This window comes from Ranitomeya imitator, chromosome 2 (genome assembly GCF_032444005.1).
Source record: "Ranitomeya imitator isolate aRanImi1 chromosome 2, aRanImi1.pri, whole genome shotgun sequence".
NCBI classification, from domain to species: Eukaryota; Metazoa; Chordata; class Amphibia; order Anura; family Dendrobatidae; genus Ranitomeya; species Ranitomeya imitator.
This window is the reverse complement of record NC_091283.1, coordinates 793,976,272-794,001,999: the sequence shown is the minus strand read 5'-3', so window position 1 is coordinate 794,001,999 and position 25,728 is coordinate 793,976,272. Positions and strand designations below refer to the sequence as shown.

At 41.1% G+C, this 25,728-nt stretch overlaps 1 protein-coding gene across 4 annotated transcripts in view; it reads right to left on the bottom strand.

Moving 5' to 3' along the window:
- SH3PXD2A (SH3 and PX domains 2A) overlaps positions 1-25,728 on the bottom strand; it is a 350,853-nt gene that overhangs the window by 23,326 nt on the left and 301,799 nt on the right. For 2 of the 4 annotated variants that reach the window (XM_069753686.1, XM_069753685.1), the window contains 2 exons: positions 9,763-9,876; positions 4,888-4,971 (listed from right to left, as the gene is read on the bottom strand). In XM_069753686.1, coding sequence (XP_069609787.1) covers positions 4,888-4,971; positions 9,763-9,876 — 198 coding nt within the window. The remainder of the gene's footprint in view (positions 1-4,887; positions 4,972-9,762; positions 9,877-25,728) is intronic. The other 2 variants (XM_069753687.1, XM_069753688.1) reach the window with 1 other exon arrangement.

Here is a 25,728-nt window from a genome sequence, read left to right as displayed (position 1 = left end):
ATCAAAGTAACGGACAAAAGAAATTTCGACTGTACCGTACCAATGGTGGCAGACCCAGCGAACCGCTTAGTGCGCTTAGGACAATCGGAGATAGCATGAGTGGAATCACCGCAGTAAAAACACAGCCCATTCCGTCGTCTGTGTTCTTGCCGTTCAGCGCTGGTCAAAGTCCTATTGCATTGCATAGGCTCAGGTTTATGCTCAGATAATACCGCCAAATGGTGCACAGTTTTACGCTCACGTAAGCGTCGATCGATCTGAATGGCCAAAGACATAGACTCATTCAGACCAGCAGGCATAGGAAATCCCACCATGACATCCTTAAGGGCTTCAGAGAGACCCTTTCTGAAAATTGCTGCCAGAGCACATTCATTCCATTGAGTGAGCACAGACCACTTCCTAAATTTCTGACAATATATCTCTACCTCATCCTGACTCTGACACAGAGCCAGCAAGATTTTCTCTGCCTGATCCACTGAATTAGGTTCATCATAAAGCAACCCGAGCGCCAGAAAAAACGCATCAATATCACATAATGCAGGATCTCCTGGCGCAAGGGAAAATGCCCAGTCTTGAGGGTCGCCACGTAATAAAGAAATTATGATCTTTACTTGTTGAACTGGGTCACCAGAGGAGCAAGGTTTCAAAGCCAGAAATAGTTTACAATTATTTTTGAAATTCAGAAACTTAGCTCTATCTCCAGAAAATAACTCAGGAATAGGAATTTTAGGTTCTAACATAGGATTCTGAACCACTAAATCTTGAATGTTCTGAACACTTATAGCGAGATTATCCATCAAAGAGGGCAGACCTTGAATGTCCATGTCTACACCTGTGTTCTGAACCACCCTGATGTAAAGGGGAAAAGAAAGACAAAACACAGTGCAAAGAAAAAAAAATGGTCTCAGAACTTCTCTTTTCCCTCTATTGAGAAGCATTAGTACTTTGGGCCTCCAGTACTGTTATGAACAGGTGATTCAGAACCACAATGGACCTAGTGGTTAAGAGCACACAAAGTGACCTGATAGTTACTAACATAGGACGAGCTCTGAGACGTGGGAACTCTGCTGACCGCAATCCCTAATCCTATCATACCACACTAGAGGTAGCCGTGGATTGCGCCTAACGCTCCCTATGCAACTCGGCACAGCCTGAGAAACTAACTAGCCCTGAAGATAGAAAAATAAGCCTACCTTGCCTCAGAGAAATTCCCCAAAGGAAAAGGCAGCCCCCCACATATAATGACTGTGAGTTAAGATGAAAATACAAACACAGAGATGAAATAGATTTTAGCAAAGTGAGGCCCGACTTACTGAATAGACCGAGGATAGGAAAGATAGCTTTGCGGTCAGCACAAAAACCTACAAACAACCACGCAGAGGGGCAAAAAGACCCTCCACACCGACTAACGGTACGGAGGTGCTCCCTCTGCGTCTCAGAGCTTCCAGCAAGCAAGAAAAACCAATATAGCAAGCTGGACAGAGAATATAGCAAACAAAAGTAACACAAGCAGAACTTAGCTTATGCAGGGCAGACAGGCCACAAGAACGATCCAGGAGAGAGCCAGACCAATACTGGAACATTGACTGGAGGCCAGGAACAAAGAACTAGGTAGAGTTAAATAGAGCAGCACCTAACGACTTAACCTCGTCACCTGAGGAAGGAAACTCAGAAGCCGCAGCCCCACTCACATCCACCAGCGGAAGCTCATAGACAGAACCAGCCGAAGTACCACTCATGACCACAGGAGGGAGCTTGACCACAGAATTCACAACAAAGATCTCTAAAACTGTCTTGTGGTATATGGTACTACAATGTTAGCAGCAGATCTTTTAAAGGGTTTTGTGCCGAGTTTGGAAGTTATGGTTTCTCCATAAGTAGGGAATAACCCTAAAACTGCTGGGGTTCCAAGAGCTGGAACTTATACTGGACCCCTGAAGAACTCTGAAAAACCCTGTCTGAGTTAAGGAAAAGTCATGCATGCAGACATCCACTTCATCCATTCTCTATTGGACAGCCAATGATAGCGTGCTCTGTGCTTCGCTATCTCAGCATAGTGGGGCTCCCATTGGTCAGATCTTGAGCAATAGGGAAGCTATCAAATATTCTTAGGATAAAGAATAACCTCCAAACATGGTACAAAACCTTCAAAGTTCTCTAAGTTAAGGTGATGCCTTGATGGGACGTTCTCTAAGTTGCAGTGTGGGGCCTTCAAGGGTCGTTCATTGTAGGCACTGTGCCTTGATGGGACGTTCTGTAAGTTGCAGTGTGGGGCCTTTAAGGGTCGTTCATTGTAGACACTGTGCCTTGAATGGACATTCTTTAAGTTGCAGTGTGGGACCTTCAAGGGTCGTTCATTGTAGGCACTGTGCCTTGATGGGACGTTCTGTAAGTTGCAGTGTGGGGCCTTCAAGGGTCGTTCATTGTAGGCACTGTGCCTTGATGGGACGTTCTGTAAGTTGCAGTGTGAGGCCTTCAAGGGTCGTTCATTGTAGACACTGTGCCTTGATGGGACGTTCTGTAAGTTGCAGTGTGGGGCCTTCAAGAGTCGTTCATTGTAGACACTGTGACCTGATGGGACGTTCTGTAAGTTGCAGTGGGACCTTTATGGGTCTCATTGTAGATGCTCCCAGGTTGACAGAGATCAGAATTAACGCACTAACTAGTATGCAGCTACATTGCCCCATATACAACAAACTGTAAAGTATCAGTCTTTGTTAGTGTTCATACATTGCTGCTGGGATGTGGGTTTTTTTTTTGTCACAACCACTATAAAAACAATGGGTGTGCGCGCACACTAGTGTGTTACGCAGAGTAAGCGTCTCGCGAACCTAACAAAATAGCGAGTGGTGGCAGACAGAAGTGTGAACTGGCTGTCGGGTGCGCTCAACTCATTGTTAGCCTATTGCTACAGCAGGGCGGACGGCTGTGAGAAGTGGCGTACCCCTTTACAGTCGAATCCGTGTCCTGTGTACAGTGAACAAGCAATGTTTGTGGCAAAGAGAATAGCAATTTCTTGCTTTTCTGCAACCTTAATATTGAAATCAATTCTGATATCAGTATATATTACAAATGTCCTGGACTTTGGAGGTCTTATACCAAAAAGAAATAATTTGCATTAAAGCATTATGCAAACCTACTAGCTCGTGTATTCACATTTCTGCTCAATAAGGCAGCATCAGCCATGAAGTAAAATTAGAAACTTTATTGAAAACATGAGAATAAAAACATATAGATTAAAAAATGAAGATAAATTAACACAAAGGTACTACCTAATAAGGCTATACCCCCGTCTTTAAATAGACAAGTGTCTTGATGAAGAACCTATCCTAAATGGCTCTAAAATACCTATTATATGATATGAACACACATAGTCTGCCCTGTGCAAAAAGACAATCAAATGTGCACAGTGTAGCTTAGCAATATATAGCTAGGAAAAAAATCCCCAAAATCCCCAGGAAGAAGCTACACGCAAAACGCGCGTCGGGGACCCGCACTGCCTCTACTAGGTCGTATACCCTCTTTATACCTATATTAGAACCATTTTTCTTTACCCCCGTTTGCTACTATTTATATTTCTGCTGTACGTAGAGGCGCAAGCCTCTTGGACATCTTGATATCTGTTGCTAAACCCTTACTTTAGGCGTCTTCTCTATTGAACACATGCTTATATGTATTTCTATACTACTATAGCCTGCTGCTATCTATATTTTTGCCTTATTGAGAGGCGCCTTTCTCTGGGACACTCTGACTGTGACAGTGTTTAGTAGTAGCAGTTTGATTATCCCATATACTGCCTGCAGATATAATTTATTTATTTATACCTTATCTCACTAGTATTTGGGGGATTCTCTCCTAGCTATATATTGCTAAGCTACACCATGTACATTTGGCTGTCTTTTTGCACAGGGCAGACTATGTGGGTTCATATCATATAATAGGTATTTTAGCCAGTTAGGATAGGTTCTTCATCAAGACACTTGTCTATTTAAAGAGGGTGTATAGCTTTATTAGGTAGTACCTTTGTGTTAATGCATCTTCATTTTTAATCTATATGTTTTTATTCGGATGTTTTTAATAAAGGTTATAATAATTTTACTTCATGGCTGATGCTTCCTTACTCTATTTGGATTGATTTTGATTTGGGAAGCGCCATTATTCTAGGCTATCATTTGTAGGTTGTCACATTTCTGCTAGTTGTCACTTACCGTTCATTAATTTTACAGTACCTGTATAAAAACTAAACTAAGTCAGCTGGGAATGCTTTAGGATTTTTGCTCTGAAGCCTGTAGCATTATGATTGCAACTCCTCATTACACTACCTGCTTTAAGCCAGGATATATATATATACATATATATATATATGTATATATATATATATATATATATATATACATATATATATATATATATATATACACAATGTATTTACTATATTATGCAGCATATGCATGCATTAGGCACTGAATAATTAATGTAAAGGGTTTCCCCATCATGTAAAGTGATGGTATATCATTAAGATATGTCATTACTTTATGATCGTGGGGATCAGATCATAGATCATTGTTACTCCCCACCAGTTCGGAGAATAAAGAGGCAGTGGTGCTGATTTAGCACTTCATTATCTTACAAGTTTTCTTATGGATAATATCCTAGCAGTATGCAATCATTTTACAAGATGGGAATATCCCTTTAGGCCATAAAAAGTATAGAAAAAAAACAGATAAGGAAGAGGAAGAGCTAGCATGGTAGGATGCATAAAATGGTTAGTTCTCGCCAAGAATAGAAACAGCATCAACATTCACGTGAAAGAACGGCCCCTGATACACAGCTGATGGTGTCAATATATACAAGCACAACCAGCATACTAGAAAATGTTCCATTCACCTCGGCTTTGTTGCCTGTTGACTATGCCGCCCAGCGTCCAACGCCGGTCCAAGCGCCGTAGATGAGCCTTGCGCCTCTTAGTTACTAATGTGGATGGAAGTAATCATGAGGAGACAAACAAAGAAAAAAAAACATGACGGAAGGATGTGAATAAAATCAAGGAACAAAATTACATGAACCATTGAAAATAATGTTAACGTAAAATATAGAAACTGGTTAAGATGGGAGAGGAGTAGATGACCAACACTTAATGGGTGTTACTGGAAACTATGTAGAGAGAACAGTCACAGGTTCGGTAATGGCACGTGTGCTCTGACCCACAAATACATGGCTTGTGAATGAATGCATGGATGTAGCTGTAGAACCCCAAAAAGTCACATAAGACACCAGTACTATAAATGGTAGACGAAGGATTTGGCACAGAACCCCAAAAAGTCCAAGTTACATTTCTGAATACATGGCATCACAGCATATGTCTGTCCACATTTTCTGCTGCACACTGTTGTGTCTTTGTGTGTGGACATGGCATTGCAAGTGTGGCTGTTATTAGGTTTTTTTTTTCAGTGATGTCTTTTATTCATTTTGAATCCTTTTTTCAGTGAAATATTTTAAAGAAAAAAATATTCTTTGCTCGTCCTACCCAGGTCCAGCTATCAGTCTCCGCCGCTGCGCACAGTGTGTTAATGTCTGCAGTGCTGACGTCACATTGGCAGCACTACAGCCAATTACTGATGTTCGCGGCTCTGTCTAAGCAGGCGGCATGAGCTGCAAAGCTGACTGAGTGGCTGCAGCCAATAACAGACACCGAGAGCTGTGACAAACTCAGCTTTGGACCCAGGGAGGGTGATAAGGCCCTTTGTTTAAAAAAAACAGCCAGTTCTGAAAATGGAAAACCTCTTTAAAATTGATGACATGCAGTGCACAGGATGCCTGGCGTATCATGACTTGTACGGTAGTACTGAACAGATATTCCAATGAAGTATTCAACGGGATCTCCTGGAGGGGCAGAAAGACCTTCACGTAGGTTGAAAGCTTGTGTAATTTCATCAAAATATCAACTAATACCTTATATGTTTCCATGTTTGCACTATATAGCCAGGCTCTGTAATGTTGGTGCGGCGATACAGGGTGTTATACAAGCACCTTATACAAGCCTTCGCTATATGAGGCCATAATACTAAGCATAGATAACTTATATAGCATGTGGATATATTTTTCATGCCACTGTCACCATTAAAATAAATTAAAGTGGCTGACACTTAAAATTATGAGGAAACCATAGCCTTAAAATCATCTCTAATCAATTGTAGAATAGTTTGACAAAACTGAGTTTTAACACTTTTCACACAAATTAAATAGTCATAATATTAAAAATAATAATAATTATCATATATTTCTGGAAGTAAACATCTAAAAACACTAAGCTTCAAGCAAATTTGCATCAAATTGTAACGGTTTTGTAAAATAAAGAATAATGCATGTTTGTGCAGAAAAAAGTGTGACTAATAGTGATGAGCGAGTGTACTCATTGCTCGGGTTTTCCCGAGCACGCTCGGGTGACCTCCGAGTATTTGTTAGTGTTTGGAGATTAAGTTTTCATCACAGGGCATCTGAATGATTTACAGCTACTAGACAGCTTGATTACATGTGAGGATTCCCTAGCAACCAGGCAACCCCCACATGTACTCAGCCTGGCTAATAGCTGTAAATCATTCAGCTGAGGCCGATGAAAACTTAATCTCCGAACACTAACAAATACTCGGAGGACCCCCAAGCTCGTGAAAACCCGAGCAATGAGTATATTCGCTCATCACTAGTGACTAAGGCAGCAGAGCCCTAAGCTGACCACACACGCAAATGTTTAGATGGTCGGTATCAGATGACCAGTCGGTCCTGTGGAAATCGGCAACGTTCATTGACTTTCATTTCTTGTGTATGGGGAGCTTTAGATATTCTACACCTTTGAATAATTAAAGTTCTGATGTGCAGGGTCCATAGATTTATGTATCACACTTGTGTTCCTGCTGGAAAGGAATATAGTGAAGAGATGGAAGTGATTGGCAGTAATCTCTTGCTCTCACTAGTGGATTCTCCTCCCCTTAGGCTACGTTCACATTTGCGTTGTTGGGCGCAGCGTCGTCAACGCAACCAACAACGCAAAAGACAACGCTGCGTTTTTTGACGCATGCGTTGCCATAAACTAGTAATGTTCTTGAATTTTGGCACAGGGAAAAAGCTACAAGTAGCGTCTTCCGCGCCCTGTCTGGTGCGTCAAATTGACGCATGCGTCGTAAAACGCAATACAACTCATACCGGCGCATGTTCAAGCGCTCCCCATGTTAAAGATAGGGGCGCATGACCCATGCGTCGGTATGCGTCGACGACGCTGCGCCCAACAACGCAAATGTGAACGTAACCTTACACAGACACAGAACCAGGAATGAAGAATTGCATTCTGCTCCCCATAAATTTTACTCAGAGCTTGAAACCTACCGTTACATCAAAGCTCAAACTTTGGGCCAAGAAAGGGCAAAAGGAACTCTGAAATATTGTAGTGATATGTCTGGGGGCTGTAAATACATTAAGGGTTAGGAGGGCTCAGCATGGTTACGCGTGCACAGGATACAGGCCTTCCACTAACCCGTACGTGGCTTACACAATAGTTGAAAAAAGATGACCAGGGTCAAGAGGGGCGCATTGCTTAGTCTTAAGAAAGGGCCACATGCCGCTCCTCAACTATCACAGCGTCTGACATTTTTTTTTGTGATAGACTGCTAATAGGGCATATTTCTTTGAGACATTTGGGTATAGTTAGCAGTTCATGATAAATAAAATATAGAATGTAATGTATTCAGACAGAAATGTAAGCATTTAAATAATACATCTGCTATCCACACAATCCGTGCACTTGCAGTTCACAAAAATCTATTTTTCAACACTTTCACTTATCCGCTGTAGTTTTCGCAGTGCAGGAAATATCTTTCAGTCATAGTAAAATATTTATTACATCTTACTTTCCAAACTGTACAGCATTTTTTGCTTTGAAGCTGTAAAATTTGCATTCGCCATCAAATCTGAGCCAACGGTTTCACAACACTTACTCGTCGGCATCAGATTTATGTTAGCTACGGACCATTGGTAGCCAATCTAACAAATAATGGGGCCTCAAATGAAGTCACATATTTTTTTTTTTGGCAGAGTAGGAATGGATATTGTTGGACCTGTGAACCAGGAAGTAGGACAGATCATGTTCGGACATGGCCAGACAGGAAGTAGGAATGGACATGGTCGGACATGTTTCCAGTGTTTTACTAGACAGCCTATGTGTATACGGTAGTTTTTTTTTTTTAATCCACATGTATACCAAAAATAATCACAGTTATCTTTCCCATCAACAGAAATTGTAAGGTGCCGTTCAATCCTCAACACAGATGAGAAAACAGAGGGGCAGGTCCTAGTTATCACTGTTGGGTAGAACATCGATATAAAGAGTTCCTGCCTGATGAATACGGAGGAAGCCAGCTGCACCCTATCAAGTTTTCTCCCTTTGGGCCCAATGCAAGTATTCATCCTTGCCAACTATCCCAAAACTTCCAGGAGAACCATAGAAAAAGGGGAGATATCCCAGACTCTTCGAAGAGCCAAGAAATGTCCCTGACTCCAGGAAGAGATGGCTCATGCTCCCATGCTGCAGTTGGAACCTGCACCCAGAGACATTGCGTCCCCCCGGTCAGTAGTCCCTAGTATGCTTGGGCAGCAGAACTATGGCGGTGATTCTGGAATAGGCTCAGATATTTCCGCCACCTTCACTGTTGAACCCGGACGTAGTGAACGTTGCCTTCATGTACAAAGGTGTTCTGTCTACTGCAATCAACAGAACAAGACGTTTTACATGGTGACAGATTCATTTGTGCATTGTAAAGAATGAACCACCAACACTTGGCCAAGTGCTGAAATCAGATGTTCTCACTAATTTGCTATTCATTACCAATGAATGTATCAATCCTAAAGGACCCCATACACAGTAGCCTGAAATTGGTTGACTCTCCAACAGTCTAATATCTCTGGGGTCCTCTGACTCTCCCCGACAGATGTTGTTGTGAAAGAGAAGTATCTGGCCTGCTGATTTTTTTTTCTAGGGACAGAAAGCAGAGGCTGTGCATGTGGGGCCTATATTCCTGTGTATGGTGGACCTTAAAGGAGTATTCCACTCAAAAGTAAACTTTCAGCAAGCAATACAACTTGCTGAATACTAACATTGCCAGCTGGCTTGTTCCCAATGTTCTATTGAGAATGGTGAATGTGAAGCTAGCAGGTACGTGATTGCAAATACGTAATGACTGCACCAACTGGCTATCCAGGTCAAATGCTAACAGTGTGTATATTACACACTGTCAGTATCTGGCAAGCCGGACTGCTTGCTGAAAATTTGCCCTGGGTAGAAAATCCCTTTAAGGATAGCACACCAATATTTCAATCCCCCCCAAAAAAACATTTTAAACGATAAGATGCTGTTTTTTTCCGCTAGGAGAAGCATAGGAGTTTACTGAATACTGTTTTATTGTGAAGTTCAGTTTGCGGTAAACTGGATGAGGTTACAGCTGTGTGGCACCCAGCCATGTGGCACAGATTGCTACATGTGTCAAAAACCTAAAACAAACTGAATCTACCTCCACCTCATATGATGCCAATTCCGCGTGTCTTATAAATCTGCAGTTAGTTACTCATTTTCCTCAGTAGTAAAACGGACAGATTCTGGTAACGTGCCGAGGTGTTAGACACTGAACAATAAAGTGGCACCTTGTGCAATAAACACATCACATCTGATCGAAAGTATATATGCTAAATATGTAATATACAAAGTATGTAACTTACCATCTCCCAATTTAGAAGTGTTAATTTCAGAATCATCTTTGGTACCACTCTGAGAATCTAAATAAGTGGCGGGAACCCAACCTTGCTCTTCTGCCGTGCTTACAAACCACCAACCTAAAAGAAACAAAACATACGTCAACATCGACCACAACAGACCCCACATTTACAGGATATCTACTAAACATTGCTCCAAAGCCGTCCACCTGTCTGATAGGGGTCAGGTAATATTTGTACCCCGAGCACATGATCCAGAAAAAAACATACAGATGCAGTATTTTTTGACCTAACATCCAACATTTTAACTATACCATGATGCAGAAAACTAGAGACAAGATAGGCGATAACTTGCTGATCACTCAGATTCTCGTTAATCCTAGAAACGGAATCTGAATGGAGCAGATGTTAAACACGCACCCAATCGCTTTATTCACTTTTTATAGGACTGGCGGACATATTCGCGTGTTGTTGAACATGTCAAGTCAGGTATGGTCTTGCGAACAGTTTTCTTGCATAAAGATATCTTGATGCCTCTTAACATATGTGTCCAGTTAGAAAGTGCTACATGTATAGCAACAACATTTTAGATCACGCTTCCACACTCCAAAGTGGGTGCTGCTTTAGAAAAACAATTTTTCATGGTTGAGTACCCTCAGTCGTTCAGGTGTGTCCTCATAGGGCATAAATTGAGTTTGAAAAAAAAAAATCAAACATGAATAAGCAGCAAAATTTTCACGAGTTTTATCTCAATTTGTAATGAATTTTGCTGTGGATTTCACTGTATGCATTGTAAAGAGAGAAGGGTGGTTTCGCAGATTTCAATACTTCATCACGTGCCAATTTCCATCATGATGATCTACATGAAAACAAGCATTCCCAAAGTTGTTTATCAATTAAATGTGTGCATGTAATGTATTGTGAGTGTTCAACAATGTTCCTCTCTTCTAAGTGACGTCACTGCAATTGCAACTAGCTGGTTTACATAATTCTCCATACGTGAGCGGGAAGTCTTTTATACTGCAAGCCTATGAAGTCTCATCCTGATCCACGCTAGTACTGCTTGAGCGGTGACGTCACTCGGAAGCCGAGAAGACCGACGCTGGAGAGAGCAGCAGTAGGTGAGTATACAATACATGGGGAGTGCTTCTTTAAGGCTCTGTTCACATATCATTGATTTTCTCGTAGGAGAAAATCGATCCACGTTTCATCCATATTTTCTTTATCACAGTTTTATCAGAGTCTGGTCAGTTTTTTACCATCAAGAGTTTTGTCCGAGTTTCATCAGTTTTTCTCAGTTGAAAAATCAAACAAAAAAATGAAGTTTCTCTATCTTTTCCTATCTAGCAGTCCATGACAAATGGCTTCCCAATGCTGTCCACTTTTTTTTTTTACGAAGCCATAAACTTGTATTAGCGATTTTAATCTGATACTCGGATCAAAATCGGAAATGTCTCAGATTTTGCAAAGAACGTTCGTTTCTTGTACGAGAAAAATTTATGTGTGAATGAGGCCTTATGCATAGGTTGGATGAGATTTGGGAAGATATTGTAATAGACTGCAGATTTTCTTCTATAAAAATCAGTGTATCAGGATCTTCTGAAGACGCTGCAGGAAAATCAAACACTTATTGCACAATCCTCTAACAACAGCGATAATTGAGGAACCAGTGATCATCTCTATAAAGCGCAGTTCTAAAAACCCACTTGCCCTTACTTGGTGACAGCGACCAACCCAATAAGTCTTTCCTTAACTAAGCAACAGAACTGCCAGAATATGCTGTTTCATTTTTATCTGTTACATATAAAGGATTTGTTTCACTCGTCCGCAAACCATTTGGAAAAATGCTGGCGTGCAAGGAATGCCAGATTCCAGTTATTGAAAACAGATCTCCATTGTTGGGTCCTATTTTTATGCAACAAACCATTCACATATTGCTTGACATTCATTTATAATTGGGAACTGAAAAAAAGGGACACAGGATGACACTCAGCTGACTCAAATAACAGGGCCATTATCTTTCCGGCTGCATAAATACATGTGGTAAATAGCCAAGTAGGATTTTTTTTTCTTTCCTTATTCAGAGTAAATGTCTTACTCCTAACAACAGCATGGAATAATGGGTACTAAGAGCAACCTACCCAAAAATGACTTTGGGTCGAGAGGGAGTCCTGCAGATCAGCTGCAATTCATGAGACTATGAGCTGATCTGCAGTAACCGGCAGCAGCTGCTACACAATAAATAGAGCTGTGCTATGGTCAATGTCGACATCTGGACACCTCCAGCCCTAATAATACCAGATCGGTGGGGGTGAAGCCTTATTGGGCTATCATGTCTTTGATAGAATGATTGATCGGCACAGGTAATGATTGATCGGCATAGATAATGGTATACATCACTGATCATATCTGATACGCTGTGGTATATTCCTCCCACGCAGTTTTGCAGCGGAGGAAAATGTTGTAATTGCATCTAATACAAGGCAGCTTCATGTACTTACTCTCATTCTCAGCTGAGGTTTCATAGGATCTCAGTGACCTAAGTCATTTACAATTCAATAAACTGCTCGAAAGATTAAACTAAGCCAAAGGAATGAAGTCATATTGACTAACATGGGCTCAATTATGGACACACAGTACAGGACAGGACCAGCAATTGTAGAGCGGCTAATGAGGCTATAGGATCACGCGGGCAGGCGTTCTGAATGACGCAAACAGGCAATCCATCCTCTTTACTTAATTTCTGCAACTTTCAGAAAGTTGAAGGTTTTATGACCCAAACAAGCAGCAGAATAGTTGAGCATGGAAACCGACAGATACTAAACAGCCTATTCCATCAAGATATAGAGTGCAAGCAATCAGAAAGTTCAGTCATGGCCAATACACAAAGGAAATAAACATGTGTATAACAAAACGCGTAATTGCAATAATTTTCTGGGAGAAAAACGTAATTTTCTGAAACAATTTCAAGGGTGCCAACGCTTTCATCGATGACTGTATGTAAATAGAGAGATTAATTATTTTTATGATATAGTCAATGGATGTTGATTTCCATAATTGGTCTAAAAACGCATCTTCTCAGTGCAATTCATAGTCAGCCATTGCCATATTTATTACTGCAGACTCATGTGAACTATGAGTGGTCGACCTACCACCTTATGGGGAATATAGATGTAGCCCTTGCCTGTATCCAAAGGCCACACATTACTAGCAATGACCTGTATTCCCCTTTCTGCACGCAGTCGGCCATGTACGCGAGATTGCTGTCAAACCTACACTGCTGTGTCACGTAGAGCAGTGTATACCCGTGTGACAGAATGACAAGATGTTGAGGGGCTGCATGATGATTTAGACAGGTCATAATCTGCACCACCACTTATATTAAACACTTCAACCATTGTCTTGGTAGAAATGTCATTTCAATCCCACCACTGAGACAACTATAGCATATCTACCTGCATACAATATTTCCATTAACGCAATTAAGAATGTCCTCATATACGTAACTCCTATGGTTCAAAAAAAAAATATGATCAGTAATAAACATAAAAAATACTGATTGTGAAGTAAAAAAACATTAATTGTCTTGTGACAAAGTCACCTGGGGGTCCAGGCAATTTTTGCTCTCATTTGAGAGCTTCAAGAAGGTGAGTTTCAATGTTCCTTTCATTTGGTGTTGGTGCTTTGTGTCGTGGCCATTGTTGGTGTGATTTTGTGCTTGTGAGGTGGCGCGGTCAGGAGTTATAGGGCCTCAGTCTTGCAGCATGGGCGTTGTGAGGCACCAGGCCGCCTGCCCTGCCGATGCATTGTCGCTACGACGGTGGTTAGCACACAATGCCACTCATTTAAAGCAAAAGTTAGGAGCCATTGAGAGGTTCGCTGAGACGTGGCAGTGGGCTTCATACAGTCTGATCAGAATGTTCAGTTATATATATTTTTGCCTAGCGGCATTAGATCAGTGTATGATTTTGCAGTTGCTGTCCATTCCATTTTTTCAGCAAATGTAGGTCAGAGTATCTCCAAAATGCCAGTTCTGCTAGAATATTCTTGGCATGCAAACTACAATGAGTGAGCCCGGGTTAGGATTATGTATGTCCAGGACTCAATGATCACTGGTGGGAATGAAGGGAATGAAGGCTAGCCCGTCAGTTCTGATCTGTACAGAAACAGGTTTAATCACTAATTGCTGAAAAAGTTACTTTGGACTAGATAGACAGAATGGTGTCAAATCACACATCACAGCTTGCAATGCATGAGATTGCATAGCCACAAACCTGGCTCGTGGGCATCAGAACTGGATCACAGAGCAATGAAAGAAGGTGACTGACCTGGTTGGATGATTCTTGTTGTCACGACATGGCTGTCAGGTGACCAGGGAGCCTTCCCTGTCCCTAACACTAGGGGTTGCCCTAGCTCGCCCTACTCCCCGGGATACTTCAAAAAGTGAAGATGCCGGGGCCTCAACCCTTGATTTATTTCCTGAGTTAGCACTCCCTCTGTTCTCTTCAAGGAAGAGGGGCACTACTGTGCACCGTAGTACACCAACCCGACAAACAGGGCAACACAAACAAGGGTTAACAGAAAACTCCAATTATACAAAATATTCACTCGCATATAACAGAAGAATGCACCGGGGTGTGAAGGTAGGGGGGATAAACCCAAATAGAGAAGGATAAGGAATTACCACACATATAAACCAAGCAACAGTCACTAATAACTCTCCTTCTCCAATCTCCGTCCAACGGAGAATTCGTGCTGAGAAAACAAGTCTGATCCATGTAGGCCTCACCTCACATACAGGACTTTGAGGATCTGCTGCTTACAGATACAGCTTGTAACATCCATGCCTCGATGGATCATAACTGTTTTTTTGGGACACATGAGGAACCAACATAATATTGGAAGGTGGCTTAAACGTTATGACAGAACAGAATATATAAGTACAGTTCTACATGCTCTATAGTTTGTACTAATATGGGTGCTTTACGACACTATGACCATTATTTGGGCTGTTGAACTTGGGGGTTGGTATACAGTGTTATCCTCTAGAATGAACCCCAGGCTTTTGCCAGTAAGGGTATTAGCATGTTAGATTATATCAGCAAGATGTCTTCAAGGCTTCGGTGCACAGGATAATTTCAGTATTTCTCCTCTGTATCTACAGTAAGGTTGGACTGGAGAATGGAAACACAGACTGCATACCTGGATAGATCCTGCATCATTAATCTTAAATCTGGAAAGAAGAGGAAAACTAGATATTCCCCATACACCAGCTCAAGTCCAAAACAGCTTATGTATTTAGCACTTGATAACTTCGAGGTAAATGTTTTTACTCTGTTACATTCATTAATTTCTACTATATTTAACTGGAACACAATACTAAAGTGAGGAACAAGTCAGAACCCAACCAAATATCAGTAATGCTTAATGTTCCCCGAATCTTAGTACTACCAATATGCATTAAGTCAATGATTGGGAGACATTATTTTAGCCACCAAGTTAAACAACAGATACCGTATATTACCGTAAATACTGGTGGTGCCCAACCTTTGATTCTTTGAGTCTCAAATAAGTTGCAACTTGCACAAACATTTTTTACACCAAGCCAACCAAAAGTTTAAAATAGTAGGATGTACCCGGAGAGGGGGCCTAGAAAACAACTTTTAGGCAGATGTATTATTGGGGCTTAAAAGTGAATCTGTGAGACCAATCTGACAGCATAAGCTAAAGAACATGGCCTTGTAGGGGATATAGCCCCTCTAAAAATCTCACCTTCAGTTTTCTATTTCCTGACTATAGTCTACAAAAGCTGAAGGCTAATGAAATATGGTAATAAGAGTGCTCAGTGCCCTCGTTTATGTGGCTAAGAAGCTCAGGTCACCATTCTGGCCCCTGGGTTTGCATGCCCCTACTCCATTGTTGGTGATCAACAGCACTGGCTTGGCTGGAGCGAGAATGAAGAGTGCAGCAAAAGCTCAGGCAACCGATGCTGTCACTCACCTCTAAAGGAATTAGGGACACGCAAAACCAGTTGGTGGAATGCTGTCCTGAGCCTCTTGGCCACAAGAGTAATCAAATATGCTTATTTGGTTTTTTAAAGGTACTCTCCCGCCTAACGCTACAAGTCTGCAGTCTCTCTATGTGACTGCAGACTTGTGAATCCTCACATCACATACACTGCACGCTGTGAGGATTCTCCAGTGCCTGTGCAGGTAACGGGCGGTCATATGACCACAAGTGTCATGCTCCTGGATTCGATCCATTGAGTTTGTGTTCTATGGTTGGCTTCTGTGTTCTGCCGAGCCACAGGAGACACGGCTTTTCTCTGGGTATTTGGGTTCTGCTTTCAGGCTACAGTCTGCTTAGCTTAACACAGGTGTTCTCATTTGTGTGCCTATCACCTTTTAGGTGCAGCTTTATATCCTGTCTCCCTGCTGGAGTTTCCTGCTGGTTTCAGATTAATTTGGATGTTCTGACACTCTATTGATGTTTGGAGCCAGTCTGTGAGATTCTAGCTAAGAGTTTTCGCTTTGCCGTTTGTTTGCTATACTTTGCACCTGCAGGTACCACTATGGACTGCGAAGTCATGATATCTAGTATTTACAGAAAACAACAGAGTCAGATGCAGTTTTTCGTGTATAACCTATTTTCCCAAGTGAGCTGCTACCGGGCACGGACTGGGGCTGAAATTCAGCCCTGGCATTGGAAATCACACAGGCCCATATTGTCCCCGTCCCCATGAACCAGATGTGGATATATTACTAACATTACCCTGGATGGAGGAAAGCAAGATTTACTACAAGACCAATATTTATAATGATACCTGTGGCCTGCTGGGGTACTTTGCACTCCTTCACAACTCTTAACAGTATGGGTGTCTTGAAAACACTGATTCTGCTAACAACGTAGCAGACAAGGCAGCCCATGACCAGACAGGCCCTTCTGGCATTTGCCAGAATTGCCAGATGGCCAGTCCGGCCCTGGCTGCTACACAGGCATAGGTATACCAGACCAGGTCAGAGTAGGGCATTTACCAGTCTGAGCAGGGATCTGCCAGGTTCAGGTATTTGTCTCCCTGGTTTGTACGCTACTCGTGTACATGTGCTTGTGCAGTCGTAACAACAAGTATGCAATATGCATACTCGATGCCACATTCCAACTAAACTGTGTCCGGCATCGTCCAGTGCACTTACATTGAGTGAGGCTACACCCATCTAGTCAGTACGTGATCACATGTATGCAAATCACAAACCTGTGGTCACACGCCTGCTTTTCCCAGAGCCGGCACAGGAGAATCCTCACAATGCACAGTGGGTGCGATGCGAGGATCGACAAGTCTGCAGTCACATGGACTTGTAGCCAAAGGTCGGACAACCTCTTTAAGTTTCTGCCAAATGGAGGCAGATATTGGATCACTAAACGTGCAGCTTTTATAAGGGCTGTATATTCCATACAAGGCTATATGCTTAGTTTATATTGTCAGTTTGGGTTGAAGAATTCCCTTTAAGCCTAGAGCCAGGAAAATGTCACAAATTTTGGTGAGAATCTGCCCTTGCTCATAGCAGCTGTAGATTTCATTTTCGGAGTTTAGGACAGTTCAAAATGCACAAAATTGATTAAGATGATGCACCTTTTAACAAGTTTGGTGCAATTTGCTACAGATATGTTTTTCTATATTTTTTTTTAATAGTGGCGAATGACGGGCCAGTCTTAAATTTGCCCCTTTTCGTCTCTCTTATCATATCTCCAACTATAAATAAATCATCTACAAAACTTTCTTGCCTTTTGGCAGCCAATGTAAAAAAAAGTTTTTTTTCACGATGATTCTTTTTATAGGAGTCAATATCAATACATCAGGTGCTTAGGTCTGGAGTCTAGTACACAAGATAGCAAATCTTTGCAAACTTGTAATACAGGGTGGAGCGCGGTAATTTGCTGATTTGGGAATGAAATAAAAAAATTATGATCATTAGAAAAATTTATTTTATATTTTAATTATACTGAACAGTAATGGAATTTTTAAATTACATGGTTTTAAATAGTGTATCTGGCAAATGTCGACCTTCGCTATCCACACACTGCTGCATACGTTTTCTGAAGTTTTCATGAACTCTAACAAGCATGTCCACTGGTATTCTGCCAATTTCAGCTTCAATATTGTTCCTTAGGTCTTCCAAGGTGTTGGGACGGTTGATATACACCTTAGACTTCAGGTAACCCCAAAGGAAAAAATCGCATGGGGCTAAATCTGGTGAGCGTGCTGGCCAGTTCACATCTCCCCTCAGAGATAAGCCGTCCAGGAAACATTTGCCTCAAACAATTCATGGTAACCCTCGCTGTGTGTGCAGTGGCACCATCCTGTTGGAACCATGTATCCTCTAGTTCCATTGCCTCAAGAGCCGGCTGAAAATAATCCTGTAGCATAGACAAGTACCGTTCGGAGTTCACAGTTATGGCACGACCATTATCCTGAAAAAAGTAAGGACCAATGATGCCTACTCGTGATATGGCGCACCACACAGTGACGCGGTCCGAATGCAGAGGTCTCTCGTGAACTTCTCTGGGGTTTGTTTCACTCCAGTAACGCATATTTTGTTTGTTTACACACCCACTGAGGTGAAAATGTGCCTCATCAGAAAAAAACACAATTGCGTCACGGGGTATCGTTGCTAACATGTCTTCACAAGAGGTCCGCCGTGTCAAATAGTCCCATGCTGACAAACGTTGGACCACGCACATTTTATACGGGTGAAAATTCAGTTCATCATGAAGAATCCGGTGGAGGGAACGTCTTGAAATGCCAAGAGCAAATGATTGCTTCCGAGCAGAGCGTTTCGGAGATTGCAGTACTGCTGCTCTAACTCTCTCGATGTTTTGTGGTGTTGTAATCCTTCTCTCAGGTCCCCTTCGTACACATGACACATTCCCTGCTGTTCTGAATGCATTCACCCAATTTACAATTGATTGCCGTCCAGGAACACGTCCGCGTGGAGGAACAGCGAATTGTTAACGAAAAGCACGCTGCACTGCAATGATCGAGTGGGCATTTGAAAAATACGCTTCAACACAAAATGATCTCTCCTCACGTGTCCACTGCATGATGGCAACTGAAAGGCAGAGGAATACAAATCTCCCATCAGCCACTGTAAGCCACACCCACTCTCCCCTCTCTTCGACCGACAGTGCCGAAACAGCATGCAGTGCAAAAAAGCAAATTACCGCGCTCCACCCTGTATATTACAGAGCCATAGGAAGCCCCAGTCATGGCTGCTTATAGGTCATGTCATATATATATTAACTTTTTTTTATCAATATAACATTTTAGCTTCTATTTAACAACTTTTCAGTTTTTAGGACATATATTTTGGATTGAACATGATAGTGTGAAATAAATTCATTTTTGTTCTTTCCCTGGAGAGAAAGGGTGTAAATTTAATCTCCAGCCCATGTCAGAAAGGCATTTGGGGGGTCTTGGGAATGCACCAGATGTAGATATTAAAGGCACAGCCATATGACGTCTGCTGAGTGAATTTGCATTTCTTAACGCACTAAGTACTGACGACTTTACACAATTATGTGATCTTATCTATAATGTTCCACATGCAGCCAGAGGAATGTCATTATGTTTCCAGATGTGTCAAAATTACTACTACGGTATGTAGTCCATAGACATTAGGAAGGGTTTGCGCTGCTACACCTATTCCCCAGTATCCCAAGAACTGTTGATGTAACTTTCCCAATGTTGTAAGTTGAAAAGGTGACGGACCAAACCCAACCCTAATAAGACACGCAGAAAAGAACAGATTCCAAGCCGGGCTGCTATTTGGTACAGGCCAAGAGTGAGAATAATAATAAGCTACTCTGAATGAATAAAACAAGAAAAGACTGAAGAAAAAAAGAGGAATGAAAGGAAGAAAGGCAGGAAGGAAAGAAGCAAGGAAGGGGGAAGGAAGGAAGGAAAGAAAGAAAGAAAGAAAAAAAGAAAGAAAGAAAGAAAGAAATGAAGGAAGAGAAAGAAAGAAAGAAAGAAAGAAAGAAAGAAAGAAAGAAAGAAAGAAAGAAAGAAAGAAAGAAAGAAAGAAAGAAAGGAAGGAAGAGAAAGAAAGACAGAAAGGAAGGAAGAAAGACAGAAAGGAAGGAAGAAAGAAAGAAAGAAAGAAAGAAAGAAAGAAAGAAAGAAAGAAAGAAAGAAAGAAAGAAAGAAAGAAAAAGAAAAAAAGAGGAATGAAAGGAAGAAAGGCAGGAAGGAAAGAAGAAAGGAAGGGGGAATGAAAGAAAGGAAGAGAAAGAAAAAAAGAAAGAAAGAAAGAAAAAGAAAGAAAGAAAGAAAGAAAGAAAGAGAGTAAGAACGAAAGAAAAAGAAAAAAAAGAGGAAGGAAAGGAAGAGAGGCAGGAAGGAATGAAAGAAAGGGAAGGAAGGAAGGAAGGAAGGAAGGAAGGAGGGAAGGGAGGGAGGGAGTGCTTGAAGGAATGAAAAGAAAGGAAGGAAAGGAAGGAAGGGAAGCAAGAAAGAATGAAAGAATTAAAAAAAAAGGAAGAAAGATGAAGGAAAAAGAAAGGAAGGAGTTGTTGCCATCATAAATATTTGAAATTGAAAAGTGTTCGTAAGAACAAGCAACTTTGCAATTTACTTGTTATTAAACATCCTCTCAGTTCTCAAGAACGAAGGGATTTATAATTCCACAGTTTACTACCCGTTGCCTAGAGAACCAGCCACCTCTGCCATCTATCAGCGGTGGCCAGGCTTGCACAGTACTGATAAGCTCCTTCCAATAGAGCATATAATAATTGTTCTGGAGCTGGACACCGTGGTCAGTGCCCCTGCGTTCCACTAGTGTTGCACATCTGGCTCTGCTTGCAGCATCGGAGAGCACAAAGTTGGGGTCAGTAGCGCAAGGATGCCGCATTTCTGAACTGTCAATCAAGTAGGAGCTGAGAAATTGCTGTTGGTGGATTGGGTCGTACAGTGTTTAGAGATCACTTTGTCTTTCTCTTACATGGTGATGAGGAATCCATAACACAGGTAGGCACCGAGTGCCATGAAGAGACAAGAAGCCACCTGAGCATCCATCTCTGCCTCGGATCCACCAGGATCCACCACCAGCCTGATCCAGATCAAATTTTTATTCCAACAGGAGAAACCACATAATTTCTGAGTAAAATATGACTTTTAGATATGGAAAATGCTTTTTCTTCTGCATACATACATGGAAAATATATAAACCATCTGCAAGGAGGGTAATCTAATCTTCAGGAGATTGTCTCATTTCATGTATTTAGCTTGGACACATCTCTGTTTGCTGGAGTCTCTTGGCAGCTACAGATCGTTGTGACACACGAGTCAAACCAGTTCACGGCATATATTTATCTTCTGAATATTTGTATTGTCTTACATGGTAGAATAGAGCAATTGTATTAATCCATAAAAGACACAGCCTGTCATACATCCCAAACAACTGCATGCAGTGACCTACAACCGTCCATCCCAAACGTCCAGGGCACGGGTAGAACTTAAGAGAATAAACATCCTTTAATTTTGTTCCCCCCATAAATTAACAGTGCACATAAAAAATGAAATTTTGTAATATGTCTTATTAGAGAAATCCTCTTTTTTTCTCCTCCTGGACGGATCATTCATCTAAATTCTCAATTTATGGTAAAATCTGTCTGCAGTGAATTCAGATTCAAGACAGAGATGGCAGCTAGTGCTCATAAAGTTCTACGTCATGTTCAGAGAACTTGCAGCAGAATGTCTGTGTCGGCCTCTGCATAGAATCTTATAAGCACCAACTGTCATCTCCTATCTCAGTAATGGGAAAACCGGTCTTCACTGAATACAGATTTTACCCCTGAATAGACAGTGAAAAATCAGTCCGGGAGCTGAAAGAAGCAGATTTCTCTGATAAGATATATTACAAAGTTTCTTATTCTCATGAGTACTATTGGTTTCTGAAATAAAAATTAAAGTGCTCCCTTAGATCTCAATGCGATACCTTCCCAGTATGATGTCTCTACAGTACATCTGCTGCCCATAAATTTGGCTTCATTATATGATATACGGTAATTTGCCCTTGAGAAAAGCTAATTGGAGCGGAAACATCGCATGGGTTCATTTCACTGGTTCTCCATATTTGTGCACAATGTGCAGGTATGCAAAGCTCCTGGCGCGTACGTATACGGTCCTGGATATTAAATATACTCACACTTTTCATGCACGGCATTTGTCGTTAATATGGGAAGATGCTAAATATATTTTCCATATACAAATATGACAATGCTACAATGAAAAGGAAACATGTGAAAAAGTTATATATGCAGAAAATAAGCAGAGTCACAGCCTGGTATAAAGCTTCCATAATATACAGAGCTGTATGTGAACGATGCAAAGGAAGCAAAACTGCTACGGATCACTAATTCCTGCGAACGGAGAAACCTTGGAGTATACAGACAGCGGAATCAGTGGTTAAAAGAACTGTCAGAGATCACGGACTGTATGTATCATTGCAACTCAGGCCTGATAACATACTGACCATGACTATGAGACCGCTGCAGCCAATCACTGACCTCAATGATGCCTACATGTATAACACAGGAGTGATTTGAGCATGGTTGGAAAATCATCAGTACAGAATAGTTAACAAAGACCAGGACTATCAAATATGGCAGCACTGGAGTGGCAGGGAATTTAATGGAGTCGCTAGAATGGCAGTTAAATTATCAGATTTATATAAGTTAGTGTGGAAAACACCTTTAAAGACCATAACTAACCATTTTTTGCTTTTTTCATCTCTTTACCGGCATAATTGTATGAGGCATTATTTTATGAACAAGAATTGTAATGATCATTCCTGTGATGTTTAGGGGTTAATATAAAATACGGAATTTTATATTATGAATTATGTGAATTATTTTTTTTTGCTGATATTTGGAGATTCACATAAAAAACAGCAATTCATATTTTTGTTTTTGCAAGAATATAGAAAGAAAAGTTTTTTATATTCATATTTCACTCAATTGGCGCTTTAGGGTATCACAGGCATTTGGAAATCAAATATGTAGTTTCTTGTTTTTATTTAACAGGTGAGGAGCTGGGTCAGAAGTTGAAGGGGGGGGGGGGTGCTTGGCTGCCAGGGATTTTGCCATGATGTAGGATTCCAATGATGACTCATACAGGGAAAAGAGACTTCCTGCTTCTACATAGAGCTTTGAAAGATTCAGCTAGTCTGTTTTTAATCATGTGAGGTCATAGACCTAATTGAAAAGAGAACAATTAAATGAGTAGAAAGGTAAATTGAGCAATTGCAAGTACTCAGTGTTATATACCGGTAATAGGACAACTGCAATATATGAGGAGGATAAAAACTTTGAAGTGAGGAGTGCTTCCTTAAGTCTGACATTTTCAAAACTTGTTTAGTAAAAATGTATTTTACATGTGGATATTGCTCTGTATTACTGATATCAGTCGCGTTTTCAACAGTAGCAAAAAAGCACTCAGAACCCTCTTCTAAGCCCCAGGCATCTTTTGTTATTTCGGCATAAGATTACATCCTCTCCATAGCAAATACTAGAATATCATTAGCTTTATGTGGTCTGCACCAATGATCTTACTCAGCAATCACCATTTTTACAATCCAAATACGTTTGACTACCCTGCTCTCCGGCCTGCCGGGAACTGTAAAATGTATTCCTTTTGAATCGTTAGGATGGGATTTACGATTTCATAACATATGACTTCAGTTAATATGAAACTCTCACTTGGAACTTGGAGAGAAGGGTTTCATCTTTGCCAGTGTCTAGTAACAGTACTGCAAATGCCAGAGGTTTACAATTTTCCAATCCCGAGAGATTACTATTAGCTGGAACTATTCGATGGCCAGCCTCATACTTGTGTGTCATTACCTACAGAATTGCCTGAAAGTTCCTTTTCTACTTAATAGAAATGTTATAAAATGCTGAGGTACTAAATTAAAAATATAGAAAGTTTATTGGATAGGTAATTGCGGGGGAAAGAAAAGTAGATGTCTGTAGCACAAAATATGGTATTGCTACCATTTTCCTAGTGGCATCGCTTTTTTTGTCTCTTTTGATCTATTTTTAAAGTGAATATATTAAAACACTGAATTTTAAAGAAGTTTTGGATGCTGGAACACACCTGCTTCTTTTCTCATGGTGAAAATATGGTTTGGCCTACGGTAATTTACTGTACTTGCCCACGTTAAAGAGGGTGCAAGAGGGGAAGCTGGTCCTTCTAAACTAGAACAAGATACAAGCTTTATGGGGTTTTAATTGCATCTCCAAAGATAATTCAAGAAATATAAATGTGGCAGATGAGGCAGATAATACAGTCAATAATGATATACAATATATTACTAAGAGTTCTGCTCTCCTTGTACACAGTTCTGATACCCAATGTACTGGCAGTGTTAATGGGAACCGGTCAGGACCCCCATGCCTTGATAACCACCACTACTACATTTTAGAGCTCTCATCCTACATTCTAATATTGTCTTTAATGTCCCAGATGAACATTTGTGGTAAAACAAGTTCATGAATATTCCATCAATGGCCATATACAAATGGCCTAGGACTAATCCGGCAATCACCGTAATATCACGTCCCCTTTGGGATGTCTTCCTCTGTGGTCTAATCTCGAGCTTGTGCGCGGTGTTATGCAAGAGTATCCTTCTTCCGCATGTGTACTCTCACTGCCTGCACTGCACATGCTCAGGGAAGGAAGTTTGTGGAGGATGTTGAGCGCAAGCATGAAATATTCAGTGAGGCAAAACTTGCCAAGACTGTGTGGAGAGGCGTGAATGCCGCATTTTGAGGCCGGATTGGTTTTGGGAAAGTGACACCCTGCTGGATTAGTTTTAAGTAATTTGCATATAGCAAATGAAGAATAATTAGTTTTCCCCACATGTAAATATTGGTCTGACAACAAAGACAATATTAGAATGCAGAGAAAGATCCCCGAAGTGTAGTAGTTGTAGCTTTCGAGGCTTGTGGGACCTGATTGAAAATGTGTTTTTACACGCATATTGTGAACGATAAACCATGGTGGTGGAAAGATACTGGTCTGAGAGTGAACCCCATAATGGTTTTTTTCTCCATCAAACCTTATCCAGCATGTAAGCACAGACAGGACAATTTCAGTCTAGAGGCTCCCATCCACATTATAGAGTAGTCATCCACACTCGCCCATTTCAGATGGTTTGGCCAACGATCTAATGTATATGGGGACCTCTTGACTATGCCAGGACAGAGGTAACCGGTGGAAAATAAAAGATACAAGCTAAATAAAAAAATTTTGAAAAATTGTCAATTCAGCTCACCATTCCTGACTTACAGATAAGTATCCCCGGAAATGTCAAGGATCGATAGTCTGTGGCCTGGGTGTGGTGCACAGAGTAGGCACTGGTCTGGCTTCCAGGTCAAATAGATCTCATAGCTCATTTGAATAAACTATGATTACGTTTTTTTTCTACCCGAAACGAGTACACATTATAGGTTTTCTTTTAATATCTGAACATTCTGTCAATTTTTCATCTCTTATGATTAAAGGCTAAGTTTTAACTACCGTACTTTCCTTTGGTGCTTGAGAACATCCCCTTTTTGGACCATTAAAAGATACAGGTTGCTGTACTCCAACTGCCAATGGTTTTGGCTGTCACTGGCTCTCTCGTAGAGAACAGAGGAGCGCTCAGAAACCAAGCCGAGCATTGCAGTGTATCTAGGTGGTGGAAAAACGATCTTTCAGTCTTCAGATATCCAATGTGTATGACCAGCGTGAGTAAAGACATACACAAAACAGTTGATAAATATAATACATATTCTAGGTTGTAATCACTACAGGGATAGATAGTATCTCCTACGCCTCTGTGTCATGTGTGTGGCCTGCTCAACTGACCAGATAACAGCTATGAACAATGGGGTTAATCAAACAGAACATCACAATACTCTTGGTTGAAGGAG